This window comes from Harpia harpyja, chromosome 6 (assembly GCF_026419915.1).
Source record: "Harpia harpyja isolate bHarHar1 chromosome 6, bHarHar1 primary haplotype, whole genome shotgun sequence".
In the NCBI taxonomy this organism is placed as follows: domain Eukaryota; kingdom Metazoa; phylum Chordata; class Aves; order Accipitriformes; family Accipitridae; genus Harpia; species Harpia harpyja.
In genome coordinates this window covers 53,358,051-53,380,965 of record NC_068945.1, presented here as the reverse complement: position 1 = coordinate 53,380,965, position 22,915 = coordinate 53,358,051, and the positions used below count along the sequence as shown (strand labels likewise).

The 22,915-nt window shown below is 38.2% G+C and overlaps 1 protein-coding gene across 5 annotated transcripts in view; it reads left to right on the top strand.

Moving 5' to 3' along the window:
* Positions 1-20,646, top strand: part of GRAMD4 (GRAM domain containing 4) — an 85,944-nt gene extending 65,298 nt beyond the window's left edge. For 2 of the 5 annotated variants that reach the window (XM_052789901.1, XM_052789905.1), the window contains exons 8-21: positions 1,833-1,924; positions 3,490-3,581; positions 4,551-4,599; positions 5,442-5,513; positions 6,864-6,907; positions 7,007-7,116; positions 8,394-8,548; positions 11,040-11,075; positions 11,888-11,905; positions 12,472-12,619; positions 13,084-13,177; positions 14,247-14,331; positions 16,021-16,089; positions 17,107-20,646. In XM_052789901.1, coding sequence (XP_052645861.1) covers positions 1,833-1,924; positions 3,490-3,581; positions 4,551-4,599; positions 5,442-5,513; positions 6,864-6,907; positions 7,007-7,116; positions 8,394-8,548; positions 11,040-11,075; positions 11,888-11,905; positions 12,472-12,619; positions 13,084-13,177; positions 14,247-14,331; positions 16,021-16,089; positions 17,107-17,208 — 1,166 coding nt within the window. In that variant the 3' untranslated portion in view covers positions 17,209-20,646. The remainder of the gene's footprint in view (positions 1-1,832; positions 1,925-3,489; positions 3,582-4,550; positions 4,600-5,441; positions 5,514-6,863; positions 6,908-7,006; positions 7,117-8,393; positions 8,549-11,039; positions 11,076-11,887; positions 11,906-12,471; positions 12,620-13,083; positions 13,178-14,246; positions 14,332-16,020; positions 16,090-17,106) is intronic. The other 3 variants (XM_052789903.1, XM_052789902.1, XM_052789904.1) reach the window with 3 other exon arrangements.
* Positions 20,647-22,915: the final 2,269 nt, after the last annotated feature.

Here is a 22,915-nt window from a genome sequence, read left to right as displayed (position 1 = left end):
AAAGTAACTTAGAGGAGCGGTGGTAGAAGCTTGCCTTTAATCTTGAATTACACAGGGTATCTCTAAACTAAAAATGTAATGTAAATTAAAATGCGTAAACATGTAATGAATGAGAACAGGGTATTTGTCCACTGGCAAAAGTAACAGTGTTCATACGCTTATACCTGGAGCTGCTGGTAGTTCGCTTGCTGGTCTATTACCTTATGCTTTTAAAGAAGGAAGGGTTGGACAAATAATTTTGGAAGGTGGAGGATGCAAGATGGCAGGTTAAAGAAAGTAGTTAAGCCCTCCAGAAGTTCTGTACAGCAAAGAATTGCTAGCCTAAAAAAAAATATGGCTGATTTGTGCTCCAAATTGTTAAATTATTGTAGGGGGGAAGGTGAAGTTGAAATATAAGGGTCTGTAATCTCCATGTAAGGTCAGTTTTGTTCTCCTTATTCTAATACTGGTATTCATTCTAGTTTCATTTGGGAGAGTACTTGTGACCTGTTCTCCTTGGTGGATGTGCATTGCCTTCAGAATAGCTTTTAAAAAAAGCAGTATTAAGCTCAAGCTTTAAGTGGTTCTTAACTTCCACTCGGTGAGCCACAAAATCTAGATCCCTCTTGTCCAGGCATGCCTGACGACCACCCAGAGCTCTCAAGACCCTTGGATGCTCTCAAGACCCCTGTTGTCACCAGCGGTTTCCCTGCAGGTTTGGTGGAGGATGGTGGAGCAGTGCTCGAGTCCGTGACCACCTCTAGTGCCTCAAGCGTGCCCTTCCACTTACTTCATCCACTGCTTTGGTTGTCCTGCTGATGCTCAAGGAAATCTAGTCCCAGCTGTTTAATTATTTCCCATAGGGAATGTATCAAGGATAGCTGAATATCAAGCCAAACAAACTTGGACAGCAAGTCGCAGGTTCTCTTGAGGAAAGCCTTTGAAAGTTGTGAGCTATACTGCAAACGATGATGGGTGCTTCAGGGGCCTCCTGTGCAAGAGAAGTCGTCACTCTTCTCAGCAGGGAAGGCAAAACCCATGTGTTCCAACAGAGAAAGCAAAGGTCTTCTTGCAGCAGCCCTCTCCTGTTTTCTTGTGTCCCCTAGCTAGTTTGCCCAAGTGGTAAAAGAGCTTAGAGGAATAGGAAGGGTAAAGGACAAGTCTTTTTTAGGGAGCTGAGGAAGAGCTCCTCTTGCTGTCACTGGCTGGCTGTGGGCATCTGTGCATGGGAGTGATGCCTCTCCTGGCACAGGTCTGTCTCCTGTGCGGTGACTGTGAGAGCAAAGGTCTGCAGAGGTGGGAGAAAAACTTCTTCAGGCAGCAAGGTCCTGTGTCTCTTGGCTTAGGAAGAGTAAGCAGCAAAATGCTACCAATGGATAGACTCCTGCAGAAATGTAGCCAAGAGAGATCTATCCTGGTTTTAAGCTAGCTTGGTCAAGCAGCAGCAAGTTGTTCCTTGGTGGCTTGGAGTCCAGTCAGGCTAATTTACCTTGTTTTACAGTGGGATGAACTGACCTGTGCGGAGGTCTTCGGGGTAGCATGAACAGGACTCAGAACAGACTGCTATCAGCATCCAGGGTACCCTTGTAGAGGGCATTGATTATTTTTGTCTGTACTTCAGAGTTTAGACATAACCTTTGTCTTGAATAACAGTTTAGTTTTTGGAAATGCATTGCCTAACTAGTTCAGTTACAGTGATGGATTTCATTTTTCTTAATTTGGATTAGCCTTTTTATCTTTACATATCTTGAATATTCCTGTTAATTTTCTGATTTGGGTGTTTGTAATTTACAAGTGATTTAACCACTGCCAGCTAATTCTAACAGTTGTATTTTTTCTCCACTTCTGTTTAGAGAGAGGTGCCAAACCTGTTACTAATTTTGTGAAGAATCTTTCTGCCTTATCAGACTGGTATTCTATCTACACTTCTGCTATTGCCTTTATTGTAAGTTATCCTATTCCTCCAGGAGTAATAAGAACTTTTAAATGTATTATTTAACGAAAATCATTGAAACTGCCATATCTGAGATGGGGTTATGCTGCAATTTAAGTCAAATCAAATAGTGTAATTTCATTTAACACAAAATACTGGTAGTTGTCACTTCAATTATATTTCAAAGCCACTTAAATTGTGTATTCTGGGTTTATTGTAGCATAGTTCTGAAACTGTTAAAATAACTTAGAACGATTTGGTCATCATTCTGTCATTTCTTGTTTCCTGTCTCCCAGTACTGTATTTTGATGGTTACTTCAGCGTCTGCAAAATCCCTTGTCTAGGGCTGAAATGCTGATAGCAGCTGTGTTTGATAAGAAGCTATTGTTCACCATCAGTGCTCTTTGGCCTTCGTTAGGATCATACTTACTGATGAGAAAAAAATGCCCTGATTTGAGTATCATTTAATGTGCAAACATTGGGTCTGTGAGCTAAATTCAAGTATTCCCATGTTATGTAAGGAGGTTTGAATGCTACAAAGTGACATAACTATTTAGTAGAGTTTTTATTTGCTTTCCTTCCAATTGTTAATTAAATGATCTAAATTCGTTTGGTCACGGTTTATATGAAATATTTTGATACTCATAGAAATTATTACCAGTAGTTGTTGAATGAACCTGTTTGGTAAAAGTGTCACGCGGCTTTTCGTTAAATGATCCCTCCCTGTAAGTTACAGAGCCTTACTTAATGCTGCTTTGATGGCACAGCTCAAGGAATATTGAGGAGACTTCCCCCTCCTGGTGCCCTGTGTCTGTCCCTTTTCCTTATGAACTGATTTTTCTCTCACCTGTCCTGACAAAACCATTCTTCAGATACAAGGTGAAGGAAGGAACTTCAGCTGTTGTTCAGAAAGCTCTGGGACCTCAGAGCCAGAGCGATGCTTCATTTTGGGGTTATCAGTAAAAATTAGCCTAATGTCTCTTGGCAGGGAGGCTGTAGTCTCTGTATTTTCAGAAGTTGGGAATAGGACAGAACACCTTTTGAAGCACTTTGTGTCTGTACTTGTTAGGTAAAATAAGACCTGTTTTCCTACAGTCTTTTTAAGCTTGGTAAAAATTGGGGATTTAGTTGACCTGAAATAATACAGCAAGAGTTTATCCCATTGCCCTGTAAGGGGGCTGTTAGAACTCTTCTACCATACCACTGCTTCAGCTGATCTAGGTAAGGTCAGACATATCATGGTCATGTAGCAGATTCACAAACTTTAAGGTTTACTTTTTTTTCTATACCTTCATGCAATTGCAGTGTTGGAAATATTCATTCTTTCAAGCAGCTGAGCACTATTTAAGTGTCCTCTCCGGAGATTTAGTTCAATCTTTTAGTTTTGACTTTACATTCATGAATGCAGTGCTATTGTCTGTCATGGGGTGGCTAAAACTTATTAACTTCTGTGATCTGAGTTGTGTGATTCTGAAACCAACAGTACAGTGGGAAACGGTATTTCATACAACTCACTGTACCCCAATTTGTAATCCACATCTCTCTTTCTTTTTTTCTTTTTTCTTCTTAATCTGCAGATTTACATGAATGCTGTATGGCATGGCTGGGCCATTCCTATGTTCTTATTTTTAGCAATTTTGAGGTTGTCCCTAAATTACCTCATAGCCAGGTATTTACTTAAATACTAGATTATTCTCTTGTAACACTTTGCTTGAAAGATGTTTTATTATTCTTGCACTGAGTCATAAACTGTTACCTGTTCTAACATTGTGAGTTAAATTCAAACTCTAATATCCTTAATTTCATTGCTCAGTTTCTATAATTTGTGACTATTCTAAGGAATTGTCTTCATTTCCTGTGACTTGGGTCATCATAAATGATGCTGCATGTTCTCAGACAAACCCCTCAACACTTTAAAATTCTAAAATAAAAGTATTCTGCAGTATTCAGAGTAGGTGGAGAACATCACCTTAAATATTGAACCCTGCTGCTTTTCCCTGGAGAGGATTTTCACCTAGGCTTAAAATGGCAGGCTTTTTCCATTCGTATATTTGGTCTCTATTAAAAATTAAGACTTTATTTTTTTAGAAAAAAGTACATTTTCTGTACTGAGAGGATCTCTTAAAAATGCTATTTTAGGCTAATGGTGTTTTCCCCCTTAAAAAGCTAAAAATGGCGGGAAGGATCTTAATGTGCATATTCTAAAATAATTTTCTGATTTCTTAGTTAATACTTACTGTCTGACACTGTTTGAAAATTACCAGTAGTAAATAGGCTCCAGAATAAGTTGATACAATTTTGTTCACATAAAAAACCAAGAAAAAATATTCCTAATTATTTACTCTGTGCACACAGTTCACTTTTGTTGTAAAACCCACAAGCGGTGATTCTGTGTAGTATCCACCTAGCTAATATAATTTTTTTTTTATGTATATACCTTTAAAGCTGTCTGTTGTTGGCCACTTATGCTTATGTTATTTTGTGGGTTCTTTGTTGATTTGGGGATTATTTGTTTTATTTTTTATTTTTAAGCCGTAAGTGCTTGTTGCAGAAAACTACTTTAACCTCTTACAAATAATCCATGTTGGCAGGTGGAGAAGAAGTACTTGCTCTCTTTAACTATTTCCATAACTTCTAGGGGTTGGAGAATACAGTGGAGCATTGTGCCTGAAGTTTCTGAACCCATGGTAGGTCTTTGATGGGTTTGGCCTATATGCCTATGTTAAAAGTTGCACCTTCAAAACCCTTCTCTGTCTTTATGTAGGTAGCTGTAAAAGGAGGGAAGAGCGAGATGCAAATAAAGACACTACAGCTTTTTTCTTTCTCTTTAAATTTAGAAATCTTCACCAACAGCACTAGGTTTGGGTGTTTCACCATAAAGTAGTCCAAACTTGAATGACATTTCTGGAATAAATGTTAATATGCCAGCTTGGGACAAGTTAGATCCTGTGGGATCTTCAGGAAGCCTTGCATTCTGTTATCTCTGTATTATTTTTGAAATAAATATTTGCATATCCTGCTTTAAGGAGGAAGTATTGTAAGTAAGATGGAGTTCTTTGAATTTCAACCCTTTTAGTAAGACTTAGTGAGGCCTTGCTTCCAGGATAATTTTGTTACTCTTAAAAGGCCAATAATCTATTAAAATAAATAAATAATAAAGTTATAGATGTAAAACTTAAAAAAAGAAAAAAAAAAAAGGCATTTCTATGCTAGACCAGAAGTAGGTCAATTTAAGTGTGTGTTCTAGACTGAAAGTCATTGTAACCATGCTGTTCCAAAGACTTACTGTATCTTTCACAGCCTCATGTTACTATGTTTGCATATACCATGGAGGAAAAGCATTGATAACTAAAGATAACCAGCACAAACAGTAGATCTGAAACAAGGGAGGAACTTGGCAAATTTAGACTGTTTAAAGCAAGAGGACTATTGCCAAGAATGTTGAGGAGTCATGTTTTCATGAGGAATTTTGTAAAATACCAGTTTTAGCTGAGCTGAAAATTAATGGATTATCTCTTTCTTGCCCAAGGAACCCCCAAAAGAGGACCTGACGGTGTCTGAAAAGTTTCAGCTTGTTCTAGACGTGGCTCAGAAGGCGCAGGTACTGTGCTGTTCTTGGACTTCTCTGGCTGCTTCCTTAGAACAAGGAGGTTCATAGTCCAAGTGATCAAAGTACTTTGTTATGCAGCATGTGAAAACAAACACTTAAACAAGCAATATTTTCCTTGCATAGGGATCTTTACTTACAAGCAATAGAAATCTCAGTAAGATGCCTGGAGCTTCTGGAATGGCATGATGCTTCAGAGAACTGGTCAAAATTCTGCCATCATGGCTCTGAGCAAGGTCTGAAGGGGAACAGAAGCAGCTTCTGATGGGTTTTCCCCTAATATATGCAAATGAGCTTCTGATAATGTAGGTCAGGTGGCAGATCTTACCAGTGTACTGGAGTATGGATCCATTTCCCAAATCTGCTAGTTGCAAAACTGGTGTAAGAGGCCCTATTCCTTCAACTGTCTGTTTAGCTGTGTTAATTCAACAGTTTGCACAGCATCTCTGAAACAGTCTGTTTTAAACACCATCCCCCACCACAGCCCTGAAATCTGCTGCTTGTGTGGGAGAGGGTGAGCGAAGGTTTTCTCCCAGCTCCATCAGTTTGATGAGCTACCCTAGCAGCTGAGTGACTCCACCATCCAGTTGAACTGCAGCCTTGTGCCATGTCTAACGATGTGTCACTGCTGAAAGTAGCTTACCTTTGTCTCACCAACTGTGTATGCTGATCTCCTTCCTTCTGCTGCTGGTGATGCATATGTTTATATGAACGTCTTTGGAAATTTATTGGGAAGGTGAAGTTTACAGGTCCTGTGACAGCAAGAATCAGTTAGAGGAGATGGCTGAATAACCCTCTTAGTCCTGAGCAGGGGTCTGTTTGCATCAACAGCTGTTGGAATTCTGTGGAAACTAGTAACTCGAAGGGTATATCATAAACACCTGGTGGTGGTATGTTTCTAAAGAAGCTACGAGTCCAACATTTGATGAACTCAGTAACTACTGCCTGAGATTTCGGTGCTCAAAATGTGTGAAGAAACTTCCCATTTTGTTACCTACTGACAGAAGTTCTTAACTCTTAGATTGACACCTTAATTTAAAATATTTGCAGTGATGTAAACGCTTTCCAGTTGTGACAGTGGGGTAAGATAACTTCTTCACTTCTAACAGTCAATCACGAGTTTCAGAACAAGGTGTTAAATGAGATGGAAGTCATTGAGTATTGCTATTCTGTTCTGTATTTACTCAATTGTGAAGTACATAAATGGATAAAAATGAGTTAAAAAACTCACTTCTGGGAATTGCTTATTACCAACAGGGTAAGATAACTGTTGGTTTCTATTATGTGGAGAAAAAGCTCAAAATAATGCAGGATTTGGTTATAATTCTCTTGCTTCTTATGTAGAACCTTTTTGGCAAGATGGCAGACATACTGGAAAAAATTAAAAAGTAAGTTATCTGACATGAGTCTTTTTTTCCTCTTAAAACAAGACTTGACCAATGTCTGGAATGCTAGTAATAAAATTTTGTTTCTTTTTTTGTTTTCAGCTTGTTCATGTGGGTCCAGCCAGAAATAACACAGAAGCTCTACATTACTCTATGGGCAGCTTTTATTGCATCCTGCTTTTTGCCCTACAGGATTATTGGGCTTGCAATGGGTAAACGTAATAAATAATTGACCTGTTACAGTCTAGACTTAATGTGTTAAAACTTAAAGTGATCTTTAGAGGGAGAATTTTAAGTTTAAGAAGGAAAACTCTGCATTAATAAGTAATGCAGTGTTTTAAAGTATTTTCATTGTGCTTGACATTGTTTGTCGTGTGCATTTTGAAAACCATCTCTGGATACATAATATAATAGAAAAAGACTGGATAATGCATTCACTCCTTGAAGAGGGGAACTTTATGATGAGCTATTAGCAGAGGTCTTCAGACTGTCAGCTGCAAGGCTTCCAGAAAGTCCTATATTTTGGTTTTTTTTCACTCATACTTCCTTGCAAGTTAATACGTGGGACCACATAGAAGGCACAAAAATGACAGGGTTGGGAAAAATGAAAGGGTTAATGGGACTACTTGTAAAACTTGGAAGATAGGCTGGAAGATAGGCTGGACAAAATGAACAGATTACTGTGGGTGAAGTTGCAGATACTTAAACTCTCGACTGAGAATTGGGAAAAGAGGGTTTTTGCTATAGCATGAGACTGTCTTTTTTGCTGAGATATGAAGCCACGTCCTGTGAACCAAGAATTCTCTTTTTTTTTTTTTTTCATTAAAGTAATGATATGATCAGATCAGTATTTTAGTGGCACTGAACGTCAAACTGTGTTAGCTTGAACATAAACATAGGTTTGCTTGATGTGACAATTGACTTAGATGTGTGGGGAATTATTTTTTTACTCGGACTCTTAGATCTGAATTGCATTCAGTAAAGTTTTGAGAGAGTATTTCAAGCCTTTATTAATCTGGCAGAATGCAAGGAAATACCTTGTGTAAGATAAGAGGACATACTGACTGGAAGATAGAGTTTAATGTAGTACATGAGAGCCCTCTGTTGCCATTTAAATTCCTGCAGGGAGCTGCAGAGTTGAATGCTCTAGCACATTTTCTGTTTTGGAAGTATATAATGTTTTCAGAATGCTTCTGGCAACAAGGAATGTATGTTTGCATTATTTTAATATTCTTCTGCGTCATAAGAAGCTACGTAAGTGGTTTAAAAGAACTGGGGATGGGGAGGAAGGAATCTGGGCAGCGGAGGAAAAGAAAAATAATTTCTTGCCTCTAGAAGAAGAATCAAAATATTAAAACCAAGAGAATGGTTTAGCACTGTGACTGAAAATACAGAATTTGGTTTCATTCATGAACTTGTTAAAACGTGATCAAAGCAGTGATGTTCTTAATGCCCTTCAACGTGCCTACTAAAGTGACCTTTTTTTCAGGACTCTATGCTGGAATCAAATTTTTCCTTATTGATTTTATCTTCAAACGATGCCCCAGACTAAGAGCTAAGTATGATACTCCTTATATCATCTGGACAAGTCTCCCGACAGATCCTCAGCTCAAAGAAAGATCTAATGCTACAGTGTCGAGACGGGTAAGGGTAATAAATCTTTTTGTCCCTCCTTCCCAACATCTGAAAATCGGATCCCTTTCTCCCTCTCCCTTTTCCCCAGTGACTAGAGCACATTAAAAGGAAGGTTAATTAAATCCTACAAGAAGTCAACGTTAGTTCTATTTTTTTTTTTAATTATTTTCATGACACAGAGTTTTTATATGGATTCGGTTTCTTGTAAGAAAGAAATCTATTATCAAAATGTGTATATAAATATACATATACTGGAAGTCATCTGAAGCTAAACGCACAAAAATAACACCATCCATATTCATATAAATTTCTGTAACATACATTCTGTGTGATTTTATTGTCAAAATTTAGTCTTATGTATTCCCCTTCTCTGTTCTCAGACATTCTCTTTCAGTGGAAATTCAGCTGCTTGTGTAGATTGAAGAACAGTTAGTTAAAAAATAAATAAAAAAAGGCTTGGATGTAATATGCAGCTTACTAATGGGATAAGCATTAACAGAGGTAATAAAGCAGTTTACAGATTTAGGCATTATGTCTTATGGTTATTTGTATTGGATGACCTTTTAACATAGTGGTGATAAATGACTTTTCACCATGTTGGTACTCCAACAGTAAATTTTTCTTTCGTTAAAATCTCATAGTTAAATCTTTAAGTGTTGCGTTTTGTGCATCTTTGCAAATTGTTTTGGGGCCTGACATGACAACTGAAAAGCAAGTCATGCTTTTCCGTATCCCTGAATTTGTCAATGTTTATTAGTTTAAAAATAAAAATAGTTGTAATAAAACTTCAGTCTAATCCCATTTTAGCATTTGCTTAATGCCTCTTATTACGGTATCTAATTATGTTCATGGAGTATCTGAGTACTGTCATAAGCTCACTGGCTAAAATGTGCAGCACTTAGCAATAATTCAGCCTCGGTACACAACTGGAGAGCCAAAGGGTTAAACACATGAACCCTTGGTTGTTAACCTGTGAAGAAGTAGTATGGGGTTCTGGGGGTGATGGAGCAGCTGGTGGTAAAATAACTGCAGCATAATCTGAGTATTTCAGAAGGAAGTAGAAGAGAAAGACACTCTCTGACAGAAAGTGAGTCTTTTGCTCCTATTTTCCAAGGGACAAGAGACGTGAATGAGCGGTTGGAGTGAGCTGTCCATAGCTGGTATTTCTCTTGCTTGCAGAAGATGGGCTTAAAGGTTTCTGTGCTTCTCAAGCTTACAGGTTATCGTTCACATACTGTGGTGGTGGTGGCAGCTTCTTGCCGGGTGTCTTTAATCTGCCTTGGAGGTGGAAAAACTACGAATTGCTGAACTTGAATCCATAAACTTAGAGCGTAATTATCCCTTATGGCTTTTCCTTATGGCTTAAGTTTTGACAAGTAGACCAGAGTTTTAGTACTACTATGTCTGACTTTATGGGCTTGGCTTGTCTGCCTGGAAAGGGTGTGCATTATCTGCTTCTAAATGTCTTTGAAACCATTAACTTGGTCTCAATAATTTTAGACAAACTTTCTTACCCCTTGAGAGATTTCTGGGAACCTCATAGTATAAAAAAACAGGGGGCTTTGTATGAAAAGGTAAAAACCAAATAGGTTTTTCATTTTTTTCATAGAAAAGGCAGAGCCCAAAAACATGTAGTGCCACCATATGTACATTTGCTTTGGCTTCTTATCATTAAACAGCATACAAGACACTGTAAACCTAGACACAATGCAATATTCATTGCCTATACCACCACTTTGACCTTGTGTCCTTAGAGAACAATCCTATCAACAGTATCTGATGGGTAAAGGTTGTATGTCAAAAGCTGACAACAGATCAAGTGAAAAGGAATACCTCCAGATATTCCTGCCTCCAGGTTGTTGGTGACGTTTTTAGACAGTCAGGACTCTTCCAACATTACAAATCCAATCACTTCCAGTTAGATTTAAGGCTTATCAAAATTGGATGCAATGCTTTTCTTTTGAGTAATCGACCATAGGTTGTCTCAAGCCTGGGTGCTTATGGACAAATTAGCTGATTTTTTTTTTTTTAAGGGTAGAAGAGGAAACATTTGCCTATGTTAGGAAGGACTAGAAGTAAGGGCAGAACTTTCTCATATCTTCAGCCCACCGGATGGGATGTGGTACTGAAGTTTAAACACCTTTTTTTAATCTCTTTATATAACGGATAGGTAGGAATCGGTGTAGCAGAGAGCAGGAATAATCCTTATGCCAGCACAAAAAGCATTAGACCTCTTGCCCTGACTTTTTTACGTTTTGGGCCATGGAGCTTCCTGTGGTTACGTGCATATGGAGCCAAATAACTTGTCCAAGAAAGCCTTCAAAAAATTCATCTGATCTTTACCTGCACACAAATTTTTGGAGAAGCTGTTATTTTCCTTGGTTCCAGGGGCTCTATCATTGCTAAGAGCACCGCAGAAGGGCAGTAACTGAAGCAATAGTACAGTTACCATTCAACCATTTGCTTTCTATGTCAACTTTCTTTATTCTTTTCCCCCAAGGCATCGTTGTATTACAGTTACCCTAAAAGCTGGATGGTAAATACCCTATGCTGTGCCTGTTTTGTCAGTCTGGCTTCTAGTCAGCAATTGCAGTGCGCATTTTTTCATTTGCTTTGGATTTCTTTTGTAAGTGCTAAATCCTGCGAAGTGTTGAGTGTTGCCAACTTACGTGCAAAAAAAGCCAGCAGAGGCTAGTTGGCCTCCGACAGCATCAGGCCTTTACAGAAGAAGGGCTTAGTCCGGAGCTTGCATGTTGTCAGTTTGCCAGTTGTTTAACTGCACGTGTATGGTAAGGCTAAGAACAGAGCTGTTAATGCTTCGATGACAAAAGCCAGCCTTTGGAATCGTGTGGTGCCCCACCAAGATGAAAAAGCAAACGCAAGCAAGCTTTCCAAAAGAAACTGCCTGCTGCCCTTCCAGAAGCAAGACTTGTTTGCTAGGGCAGTCTCCAGTGGTTCAAGAGCTCTGTTTAAAAGTAGATTTTACTCAAGTACTTCGGTTTTGAGAACTCCATGCTGTCTTCCTCCCCCCCCCGCCCCGTCAAGGATGCTGACAACCATTCCAGTTTTATTTCACATGTCAACACTCTCAAAATTCAGTGTAACTTCAAAGCAAAGGAAAGATTAATGGCTCTAATGCAACCTGAATAAATTGAACTGGTGTGCTCTAACCACTGATAACTTTTCTTTTTTTAATTGCATTCATTGTGTGTAGTCTTTTGGTTTGTGAGCAAGATCTTGCAGTGTCACTCAGTTCATGTTTTATTCTATGTATTATACTGTTAAATAGACTTCACTTTTTTCTTTTGTCACTGTCACATTTGTGTTGTTTGTTTCTTTTCCTGCTAGCTGTCAGGGCATGAAAAGGTATGGATCATAGTGTGGAAAACTTCCTTTCAATTTCAGCATTTGTATTCATAATGAGCTTAAGCAGTTTTCTGTGGCTTTTTCTTTGTTTGCTCTTTTTTCTTTCTAAACTTATTTTGTGCAATAATATTTTGTGCTTGGTCTGTCTCTTGAAGACAAGCCAAGTACTGGTAATGTATTAACTGTTCCTATTCCCACTAGTATAATAATTGGAGCCGTGTGCCGTGACTTAGCTGTATCTAATCAGATATACCCTTTACTGCAGAAAAATGGTATTTTAAGATAGGTGCATTTAGCACCATGCACTTTCACCCCTGCAAAGGGTGTCCATCAAAGGGTAGCACTCTGAAAGATTATGTTCAGATAGCACATTAGAGTTTTGTGTTATAGCAATAGTACAGTGCAATAGTCCCAATTTAACTTTATTAAGTAGTTAATGAAAATTGTTGTGTTACAGATTTTTTTTTTTTTTTTTTTTTTAGGAAGAGTAGTTAGCCAAGTTATTTTTAAGAGCGCACCTTAAATGTTGCTGTTCAAATTTTGGTATCGTGTTTATTTTTCTGCAGCTTCAAACAGCAGCATCCAGAAGTTATGTGGGCTCAAGCGCCCCAACTGGAATAAGCAAAGATGAAGATACAAGTCGTTTTCATACCACCAAGAGGGGGAATTTCCATGAAGTTTTTAACCTGTCAGAAAATGAGCGTCCTTTGGCAGGTATTATGCAACAGGGAGGCTACACTAGTATTTTCTAAAAAGCCAAGGATAGGTTAAAGTTGAATTCCCTTTGTGCAATCTACAGGTATAAGCTTTTGATTAAAAAGACTTGCTTTAAAGTAGGATGAATGGGGATAGTCTCTTTCATTCCGCATCCTTGCAGTTCTTTGAAAGGATGGACAGCCTGGCATGCCTTTTGTGGTAATGCAAATGGAATAGGCAAGTTAAAGGGAATAATTGTGTCAGTGGTTTTTGTTTTGTGTTTTTTTAAAACCAGCGTCAAAACAGATGTTGCGGTATCTAAAAACACCTTATTTACGCTTTTCTTTGTAAACATGTCTGGTTTTAGGTACCTAAAGTTTAATTTTCAGTGTTTTCTGCTGTTCTATAAGGAAACTGTTGGGGCTAATACATGTCTGTCTCTCTTTTTCTTAAAGTAAGATTTCTTGTTATGACTTTTTCAGTGTGTGAAAATGGCTGGCGCTGTTGCTTGATAAACAGAGATAGGAAGATGCCTACAGACTACATCAGGAATGGAGTTCTTTATGTCACAGAAAAGTGAGTCATTGCACTCCACACATTTCTTAAGAGGGAAACTTAACAGACATTAAAAAATTGAATCTAAAAGTAATCCTTTAACAATGTTTTGAAACAAAAATGCCTTTTCATGGTGGTTTAAAACCTCAAGAAAGCACCATAGCAGAGGGAGAGCTGAATCTGGGGTGTGGTAAGGCTTAACAAATGTGGTTTTGCCTTGGAAAGGCTTGCATAGGAATGGAGAGTAGCTCTATATAGTTAGCTGTTAGTCGCTGCAGTTCTTGATGTGGATAACATACTACCTATATACAAAAAAGAAACCTAAAAGCTAAGTGTATTTGGAGAGTTGTGATCAATGGTTATTTGGCAAATACTCTTAGTTCCTTTTTTTAAAGGAAACTGATTGTATAGCTTCCTTGAAACAGTGTGCAATAAAAAGAACATAGAAATTCAAGCCTTGGTTTCAAAACTAGTACTTGATTTTTTTTTTTTTTTTTTTTAAATCCTTACGCCCCAGCCTCCCAGAGCTGACTAGCTATTGTCACTACTGTTTGGGTCTCTTGCACTGAAATTCCTTTGGGGTGTAATGAATGGAAGTAAAGCTCATCTGTATGCAATGTCACCTAGTGATGGAGAGTACTCTCCAGCGTTTAGAAATCTGAGCTTTTGTTTGCATCACAATAGCATGAAACTAACACAGTGTTTTCCATTAATCTTTTTTTAGGATGGTAAAAGATTTATAAGCCTTTTGAGATTTGGTATTTCAACTGTTAAAGGATATACGTGCTTCCTGTGTCTTTAAAATGCTTGTCAGGTTTAACCATTCAGTGCAGTAATATAAATACAAGATTTTTTTGTGTGTGTGTTTGTGTGCATACTGTGTGTTCTGGGCTTTCAGACATGTTAGCCAGTTGCTAGAATTTACAAATGTTTGCTCGAAATTAGAAGCCATAACTGAATTGTGTGCCTCATTCTTTTTTTCGAAGCTGGTTTTAACCTGTGAGATTTCAAACTTCAGAAGTGATAAGATGTTGAGAGCTTCGTTTTAGAATACTGTATCAAAATGAGCATTTTCTTTCCTTGTCTTCAGTTACTTGTGCTTTGAAAGCTCCAAATCTGGCTCATCTAAAAGAAATAAAGTTATAAAGCTAACGGATATAACAGATATTCAGAAGGTATGTCTGATTTGTGTTGCAAATAGGGGCAAAAGCTGGTTTTTTATGTTCAGCTAGTCATGTTTTGCTTTTCTGCTTATGTTAGTTTGAAAAAGCATGCAGTTGATAATTTTTATAAGTAAAATGTAATTCTTTGATCAAGAATATTTCCCAGAACTGCTTGTTTAGCCATTTGGACTCAAACTCACTATGACCATAAAAACAAAGTAGTTTACTAAACCCTTACACTTCTAAATTATTTTAAAATTAAATTTGTGTTGATTCTTAACTCCTGCATCGGCTAGAGCTGTGTAGACTTTAAGATTTATTGTTAGCAGGAATTGTGTAATACTAACTTCAGTTTGCGTGTCGATATCAGTAGATGCACCATCTTAAAAGTAGATGCCTCAGAGGGATGAGGCATTATTGTCAGTGGAGAAAGGTAAATCATTAGAATTGTTAGACTGGATCAGGCTGGAGTTTCATCTAATTAGGATCCCATCACTAACAGAGGCAAGAAGTGGATGGTTGGAAGCGTGGCAAGTACAATGTGGTCCCTTCTCTGGTTGAGTTTTATCAGCCTGCAGTCACCAACAGCTTTATTGGTGCTTTGCTTCACTCTATATGGCATTTAATGTCACTTTTTGTTACCCTGTCTGAACTTGTCCTACTCTTAAATGCAGACACCCCTGCTTTCTACTATATCCTGTGGCCATGAGTGCCACAGATTAAATCATGCTGTGCAAAGAAACACCTCAGTCTGGTGTCTACTGCTTAAGTACCTCCAGATTTTCAAATTAGTTCCTTCTATTTATATCGCATGTCTATTAAGCTGACACTTATGCATAACTTGAACATTCCTGTTGGAATTAATAATTCATGTTGATGGATTTTAAACATCATACTTCAAGTATATGCTGGCTGATTGTTTAGTAGGTCTACTGCCATAAAGGTCCTTTTGCATCTGTGTAGTTTTTTTGATGAAGATGAGACGCGGATCATGCAGCCAGGCATAAAAACATACTGTGCCTGGGTTTATTTAGGGGTGGGGAACACAGGCCAGACTCAGGGTCTCTTCCCCCTTGGGGATATTCCCCAGTTCAGCCAACTGTATTCCTTAGCATTACAGACTTTCTTTAAAAAAACAAACAAACAAACAAACAAAAAACAAACAAAAAAACAACCTATATATACCCCGTTTGTCTAATTTTGAAAAAGAAGCTTTTTCTGGTCTGCTTCCTGCTCCTTTAAACAGTGGATGAATGTTACTTCTAGGGAAACCTCTAGGTGATACTCACAAGCACTCTCACGTACAGATATACATGTAGGGCCAGGGTGTACTACCTGCCCGCACTGTCCAGCAGCCAGTGTGGTCCCTGGCATCGCGGCTGGGCCAGCTCCCACGTGCCGTAGTGGTACCAGGGTGCTCAGTTTAGGGCCAGGGCCGGTTCTGGCAGGCAGGCTGGGCCACCGCAGCGCATGGGAGGAAGAGGAGAGGCAGGTTCTCGCAATATGGGCAATGCTACACCCATTGACTCCAGGGTCAAAGAACATCGTCTGGCCTCCTCTTGTTTTTAATAGAGGTCTGTTAGTTGTGGCTGGGAGGATACACCAGTGACGAGTTGTGTAACCTTCTCAGCACCTCTTGCAATTGTTTGGTATGTAAGATACCCCTGGTCTGGGGTTTTTTGTTTTTTTTTTTTTTTTTAGTATAAAGTGCTCTCTGTTCTCCCGGGATCAGGGATGGGTATTGCTGTATCAACACCATCTACGCAAAAAGTAAGTAGCTGGCTGTATCTGTATTGCTGTGCTTGACTTCATGCCCTTTTTGTCTTCCTTCGCTGGCTAGCACTAACGTAAAGGCTTTTTTTTTTTTCTCCTTATGCCAGTGGTGTGGTTTTTGTTTGGTTTGGTTTTGGTTTTTTTAATTCAATTGTCTATTATTCAGTATATTTGGCTTCAGAATTTTAATTTAAACATTTCGCTTATTCTACTGCATCTGGGCTATTTTACTGTAACACTTCAGAAAGACTTGCTTCATTACTTCACTACCTCCATTGACCATTCCCCAGCATCCTTCATCAGGAGCATGGGGGCTGCTCTGCTGTGCAGTCTGGAACAAAAAGCTGATGGCTTGAGAGTATCTGTGGATGAGGCAGCTTTGGAGTGGAAAGGCCTGACCCTCAGATGTGGTTTTCCTGTTTCAGTCTTATGTTGCTGAAGATTTAAGCTTCTCTAAGCCTCAAATACCCTCGGCGAGACTGTAGCTTTTCATAACATGTGACTGAACCTTATTTTAAACTAATCACCTATAAATTACTTTTTTCCAAGTCACATGACCATTGTACCAGGCTTCCTATTCGCCGTTTGGTATTGAGAAGTACTTCTTAATTACGAGGTTGAAAATATTCATCTACCTAAATAAATATTCTATGAGCCAAAACAAAGAGGCACTGATAAAGATTTCTAAAAATCTTTAATGGAGGCAGAGGTCAATCAGGAAAACATCATGCACTGAGTGGATGGATTGGAAAGAGAGTTGAAGTGTTCTCCATTGCTAATACTCTGTGCAGTTGCATTTTATGCCATGGTTGTTTTAAGAGGAGGAGGAGAAGTGAAAAAATCTTAGAAATTCTGCCATATATCCAAGGATTTAGTAAAGAAAAAGATTCTTATGTCTTTATTAATGCACTTTAAGTAGAGTTCATCTCCTGTTGCTATTGATTTGGCCAAAACTATACCTAGGGGAAGATTTTTCATTTCCAGACTGACATGATCTTTTTTTCTGTCATTTAGCCTTTGGTGTTTGGTGCCATGGTACACAGAGATGAAGCTTTTGAGACAATTTTCAACCAATATGTGAAAATAACCTCTGCATCATCAAGCAGTGAGAGCTAGTATCTTATCTTAGAAGATCTAAAGGAAACTTTCTTATTTTACAACTTGGTAGTGAAAAAAAATGAACATCCTCATCTATTTTGCAATAATTTTTCTTGTCTGGTGGTTTATATTCTATCTGTTACATAAATCAAGTGTATTTTATATATGCCTTCATGTTTGTTTTTAAGGTTTTTGTAAAAAAAAAAAACAAAACAAAACAAAAACAAAATGAAACAACAGTGAAAGTGCTATCATCACTATTAGCCTTGCACATTAAGCACTTTTAATGTTTATTTACTGACATTAAAAGCTGGGAAGATACTTGGAGAACTGACTAAATAACAAAGTGAAACAGATTGATCCCTTTAACTCCACTGATACCACTAGGGATACATTTGTCCCTTTATCTTAGTTGTTTTTCCCCAATATGTGAGAATGATGACTGCAGCAGCCTGAAGTCTCTTTCTTCAGCTCAGAGTTTTTAATTGAGTTCTTTATTAAAACTGATAGCAACACCAGGGAGGTATTATCATCTTAATATTTCCATATTTAAAACTGCACTTAAAATAACTCCTCCTTGCTAATTATTGCATTGCAGAAGGATGTTTTACTGGTTTGGTTAGGTTCCTGCATAGACATTTAAATTGCTTGTACAGTGAAATGGAGGAGAAAGTTTGTAACTATATCTTCCGTTCCTAATTAACCAAAGTAAGAGGAGGGAAGGCAGGCAGATACTTTTTATAAAAGAGGGCACCAAAATGTTGTTCCTAAAATGTTAGGCATCGTATATTTGTATTTCTGTAGATACTTGTCATAGAAGGGCTCAACTATTGTACATGTTGTGTGTACAAGGTGTTTGAATGTTAATGCATTGAAGACTTGCAGGCTTTCTGTGTTGGGGGAGGTGGGAATAATTAAACTAAACTGAGATATGACTTTTTTTTTTTAATTTGGCATTTCTCTTGAGTTACCTTGTAATAAAATAACACTACAATATAGCAGCTGAAAGTACTAGTTCCTTTTCAAAGCATAGTTTGAGGGGTATTGTTATGTTGCTGTCTTTCCCCTTGCAAAATTAAATTTTAGTAACAATTAAACCCAACTGCCAGGTAAAACAGGAAGGCTGTGCTCCTTCTCTAAACTCTCTCAGGCCTTTCTAGCAGCAAAGCACATATTGACCTTTGTCTTTAATATTAGAAAGCTTTTATACTCTATGTAATAGCACCCATCTGAGAGGTTTAGAATTCTCATGAAAGCACAGTAGGAGTTATGCCAAGCCTTCCAGTATGTCTTTTCCTTTGCTATGTCTTTTGAGTTGAGTAGTATGGATGTCTCCAGACATTATATGAATGTCCCCCCCCCAAAAGCAATGGAGATGCAAATTCTTATGTAAAAGTGGGACTTAATTTCATGGATTTTTCTTCTCTTTTTTTAAACAGGAATTTTCTTTCTTTATAGGGAAAGGGGTAAAATGAGGGGAGACAAACACCAAAGGGTGTTTAACTCTTAGCACAGTTTTTGATTAAAGTCTCTCAACAAACGCAGCAGTTAGGAAGAAGGTGGCAGTCAAACTGTACAAACCTTATTTCAGTCTGGCCATGAAGAGGCATGATATGAAGAACTTAATATGAACTTGATATGAAGAAATACTGTTGAATACTGTGGTTTGGTTGGGTGGTGTAAAGTGAAACACTGACAGGGTAAAACTCTGTGGCCTGGGTGGAAATGTGAACAAGAATGGGGGAGAATCCACCGAAATGGCTAAAATGCTATTTTTGAGTTCTCCCTTTAGAGTAGCACTTGAACATGTCTTTATGTGACCTGAAAAAGGGGTGCATTTCTAAGACCTCCTTACGTATGGTGTAACTCAGGGCCTGAAAACTTAAAATACAAGTGAAGCTGGTGGGAAATCCATTTTGCCACCATCTAATATGGATGTAGCTTGACAGTTTATGGTTTCTTCACTTTACACATGCAGGTTTTATGTTTAAGTAAAAATCCTCAATCTTAAATTTTTCTCATCAAACCTACTTTAAAACCAATTAATCTCTTTTTGTAATTGCTGTGTATTACCATTTGGCTTTCCTTTCTAGAAGCTTCCTTGAATAGTAAGTGTGACTAACAAATAGGCATTAAAATCGCTTAATGTTATAGAAATCTTAATCAGATTCATTCATTTTGTCTTAAGAAAAAAATCCCTTGGGTGTGTTTAAGGTTATCCTTTTTTTTTGAAGAAACAGAAAACTATATTTTTTACAGAGAGCATGCTCTTTTTCTTATTTTTGTATCATTTTTCAAATGTAATTTATAACTTCACTCTGACCATAACAGCAGTTTCAGTAGGAAATCAGTTGACTTGCACTTATTACCTCCTCCCCCTCCCACCCTTCACTGGTTGACCCTCGTATACAGGGTTGTCCTAGATTCTGGTTCCTGGAGGAGCTATAGGTCTGATGTTGATGGTGCCAGGACAATTAACCATACCTAGGCTTCAGAGAGGGAGAAAAGAAGTTATTATCCTTTTCCCAGACTGAAATGCCTCATGCGTACAATATGCTCTTAAAATTTTTTTTCTGGACAAAGAAATTAGAAACTTCTTATAAAATCTAACGTGTTGATGTTTGAAATTAATCCACACTTTAACAGTGTGAACTTAAAAGTTGGCGATTCTTAAAGCAGTAAACCTAGTGCAAATTGCAATGCAACATTGTTTCACTCTAATATATAGAAAACAGACTGGATTTTTTTTAAAAAATAAAGCTGTAATATAACTGACAAACATCTATGTACATATTTTGCAAAGTTCACTTTACGTTGGGTTGTCCAAGTTCCTGCTACATTAACTGCTACTGTGGTGTATGTGACTTCAGAGACACTAGAAGGTAACCTTGGTGTGTTTACTCACGCTTTTCCTCCTGCTATGCTCTCCCAGGTTTGGAGGGCAGAAGGGGATGGACAGTGAGTAAATACAAACTTGACTTGTATAATTACACTGAAGCTCTAACCTTAAATTCCAATCTTCCTACATAGTCTTGCAGTATAGCCTGCTGTACTTCAATAACAGGATGGGTCGTACCACTTAATGTAAAGTGCTACTTTCTAATAGCAGAAAGTGATGTTCTTGTCATTCTGTCTGTCTGCTGTTTATATTTGCAATTCTGTTGATGTCTGTGGTTCATTGCTGGATCATTCACGTGTAATTGGATTTAACTTCTTTAGAAGTGCATTGGTTAGTTTGAGTCCCTTTTAAAGAGGAAAAAAAAAAAAGGGAGATGAAAACTGACTGCTTTAATTCTTCATTGGTGACCATTTAAATTCAAAAGGCAAAAAAAGATGAAATATGAAATCATGCCTTTCTGTGCACTGTAGCTTTTGTGAGGCAAGATTGAATGAAACGAGCTATTTATTAGCAGCAACATCACACAGGACGCCAGCAGCATTGTTCCTGCAGACAAAGAGAAAAGAGATTTTATCCAATCGTGAAGAGATGAAAGGATGTACTTTTTTTTGGCTACTTAAACTTGTATTGAAAACACTGGTAGTTTTTATTGAATTCTGTACATTTTGGCAGATGTTTAATTTCTACTAATCATTGAAATATAATGGATGTTAAAATTTTTATGTCTGAAGTTTGAGTCTATATTTTGAAGTTGTAAATAATTCATTATCAGTGTAACTTTTGTTTGACAAAAGACTTATACTGTATGAAGAATTGAAATAATGAAATGATTTGCCCTGTACATTTTTTAAGAAAATCTTGTTTGTTTAAAAAGTCTTGTATAAATTATAATTTTTATTTAAATAAACCTAAAAATGCTTTGTGCTAACACTTCTTACAAACTTTAATAACTTATCTATCAAAACTATGCCTGATTTCTTGGAACGAGGTGAGTTAGTGCTTTTAGGCAGATTTATAGCCACCTCAAGTCCGTCACTGGGGGGAAGGCGAGTGGGTTTTGTTTCTCACTGCTTTTGAAGCCCAAGGAACATGGTTTTGTTTTAAATAATCCTGTTAATGTATTGGAGACTGGATGTACATTTTTGGTTAGATCTTTGTCTATAAGTACCTCTGTCACTTTGTAATCATACAGTTAATTTAAGGGATGAAAATGCAAGGAGTGATTTCTAAGATGCTGCCACTGCAGGAGGGCATGGATGGCACAAGACTGTTTGTAGGAGTACTAACTCATACCTGCCAGAGTTCATCCACGAAACAAATAGCTGCAGACTGTGTTACAGGTGGGCACTGGAGGTGAGGATAAGCCTTTTTCCACCCCTGAGGTGTGCAGGAGGTATGCTCAGCAGAAGTGTTTCACATCCAGATGTGGCGGCTGTTCTGCAGCATCTGCGGTCATTTCAGCTCATCGGTTGCACCGACACGTGCCTAATTGCTGAGCCTATGGCTATGCTTCTGTGTAACCTGTAACGCTGCTGGGGATAAATGGCAGGGCTTCTTTATCCATGGTGTGTGCCAGGGAGGCTTGCTGCACAGCACTGGCTTTCACTGGGTACACAGGCCTTTGTCTGCAGTTAGGAATGTAATACCAGGAGTGAGCTGCCTGGTCATCTAATCCAGACCTATTTGTTTGCCTCTACAATACTCCTTTCTGTGTTTTGCTCAGCTGAAATAGATCAGTCTGGGACAGGTCTTCCAGTCATGAATGCGTGCTGCTCTATTTATTTCAATGTTTATTTTTTTCACGATGGCAGGGACGCATCTGGCAATGCAGTAGTGCTTTTAAGCTGGTACTTTATGTGTTCTGACAATACTTAACTTCAGACTTGTACTACTTTAATGCATTTTTCATTAAATATTTGTACAAGATGAGTTACATCTGCAGCAGCGCTCACAGAGATTGGATTCAACCCTCCCTGCTTGAAGCCTCGTGGAAGGAGGGTGTAGAGCCTGGAAGTCTAATTTCAGCCGTAGACTGCATGGCATTTGGGAGGAGGGGATGGTCGTTCATGCCATTCATGAAAACGGCACTTGCTTTCTCAAACTCTCTTTAGCAGCCCATGAAGATAATAGAATTGAATTGAATGAGCCATTTACCTGCTCTCTGTGTAACTCTAAGCCTGTCCAAGGAAAGGAGGTATGCTGGTGGTGGTCTGCAGAGTGTCGCCAGCACATGCTGGCTTAATGCAGATAAGCAGATAAAAGCATGTCTTGTGCAGTATCTGGATTAATGGTAAAGGACAGTGACAGTGTTCAGCTTGCAGAAGCAGAGGGGGTTCTTTGCTTTCACTTTTAAATAATTTTTAAGTCTCAGTTCCTCTACTGAATCCCTGGATTCACTAAATTCCTCTGTTTAGACAGTTTCAGGATAAGCTAAATGTTTTACCCATGAATTATTAGCTCATCTCAGACCGTCAAGTATTTTTCCTACATCATGAGTAAAAAGTACTAAAGATGTGAGGTGTTCCTTTTCTGTGTTGGAGAAGTCAGGGCATTGCAAAGGGAGCAGTCCCTTGCAGCAACAGTATCCTCACTGGGCTGTGGATGCTCTAAAAGTTAAGTTGGCTTAATGCAGTGCCTCAGGAAGGTAGTTGTGAACATGTGTTTGATATATTTAGCCTGAACCGATGCTGTATTTGGCCAGGTTGGATTTGGTTGGGAGACAGGGAAGAAACGGGGAAAATAAACACCTGTTTCTGTGTTTAGATAGCTAGCTCTTCTGTACCTTGTGAGCTTCGCAGCCAATTTGAGGTATGAATTAGGCAAAAT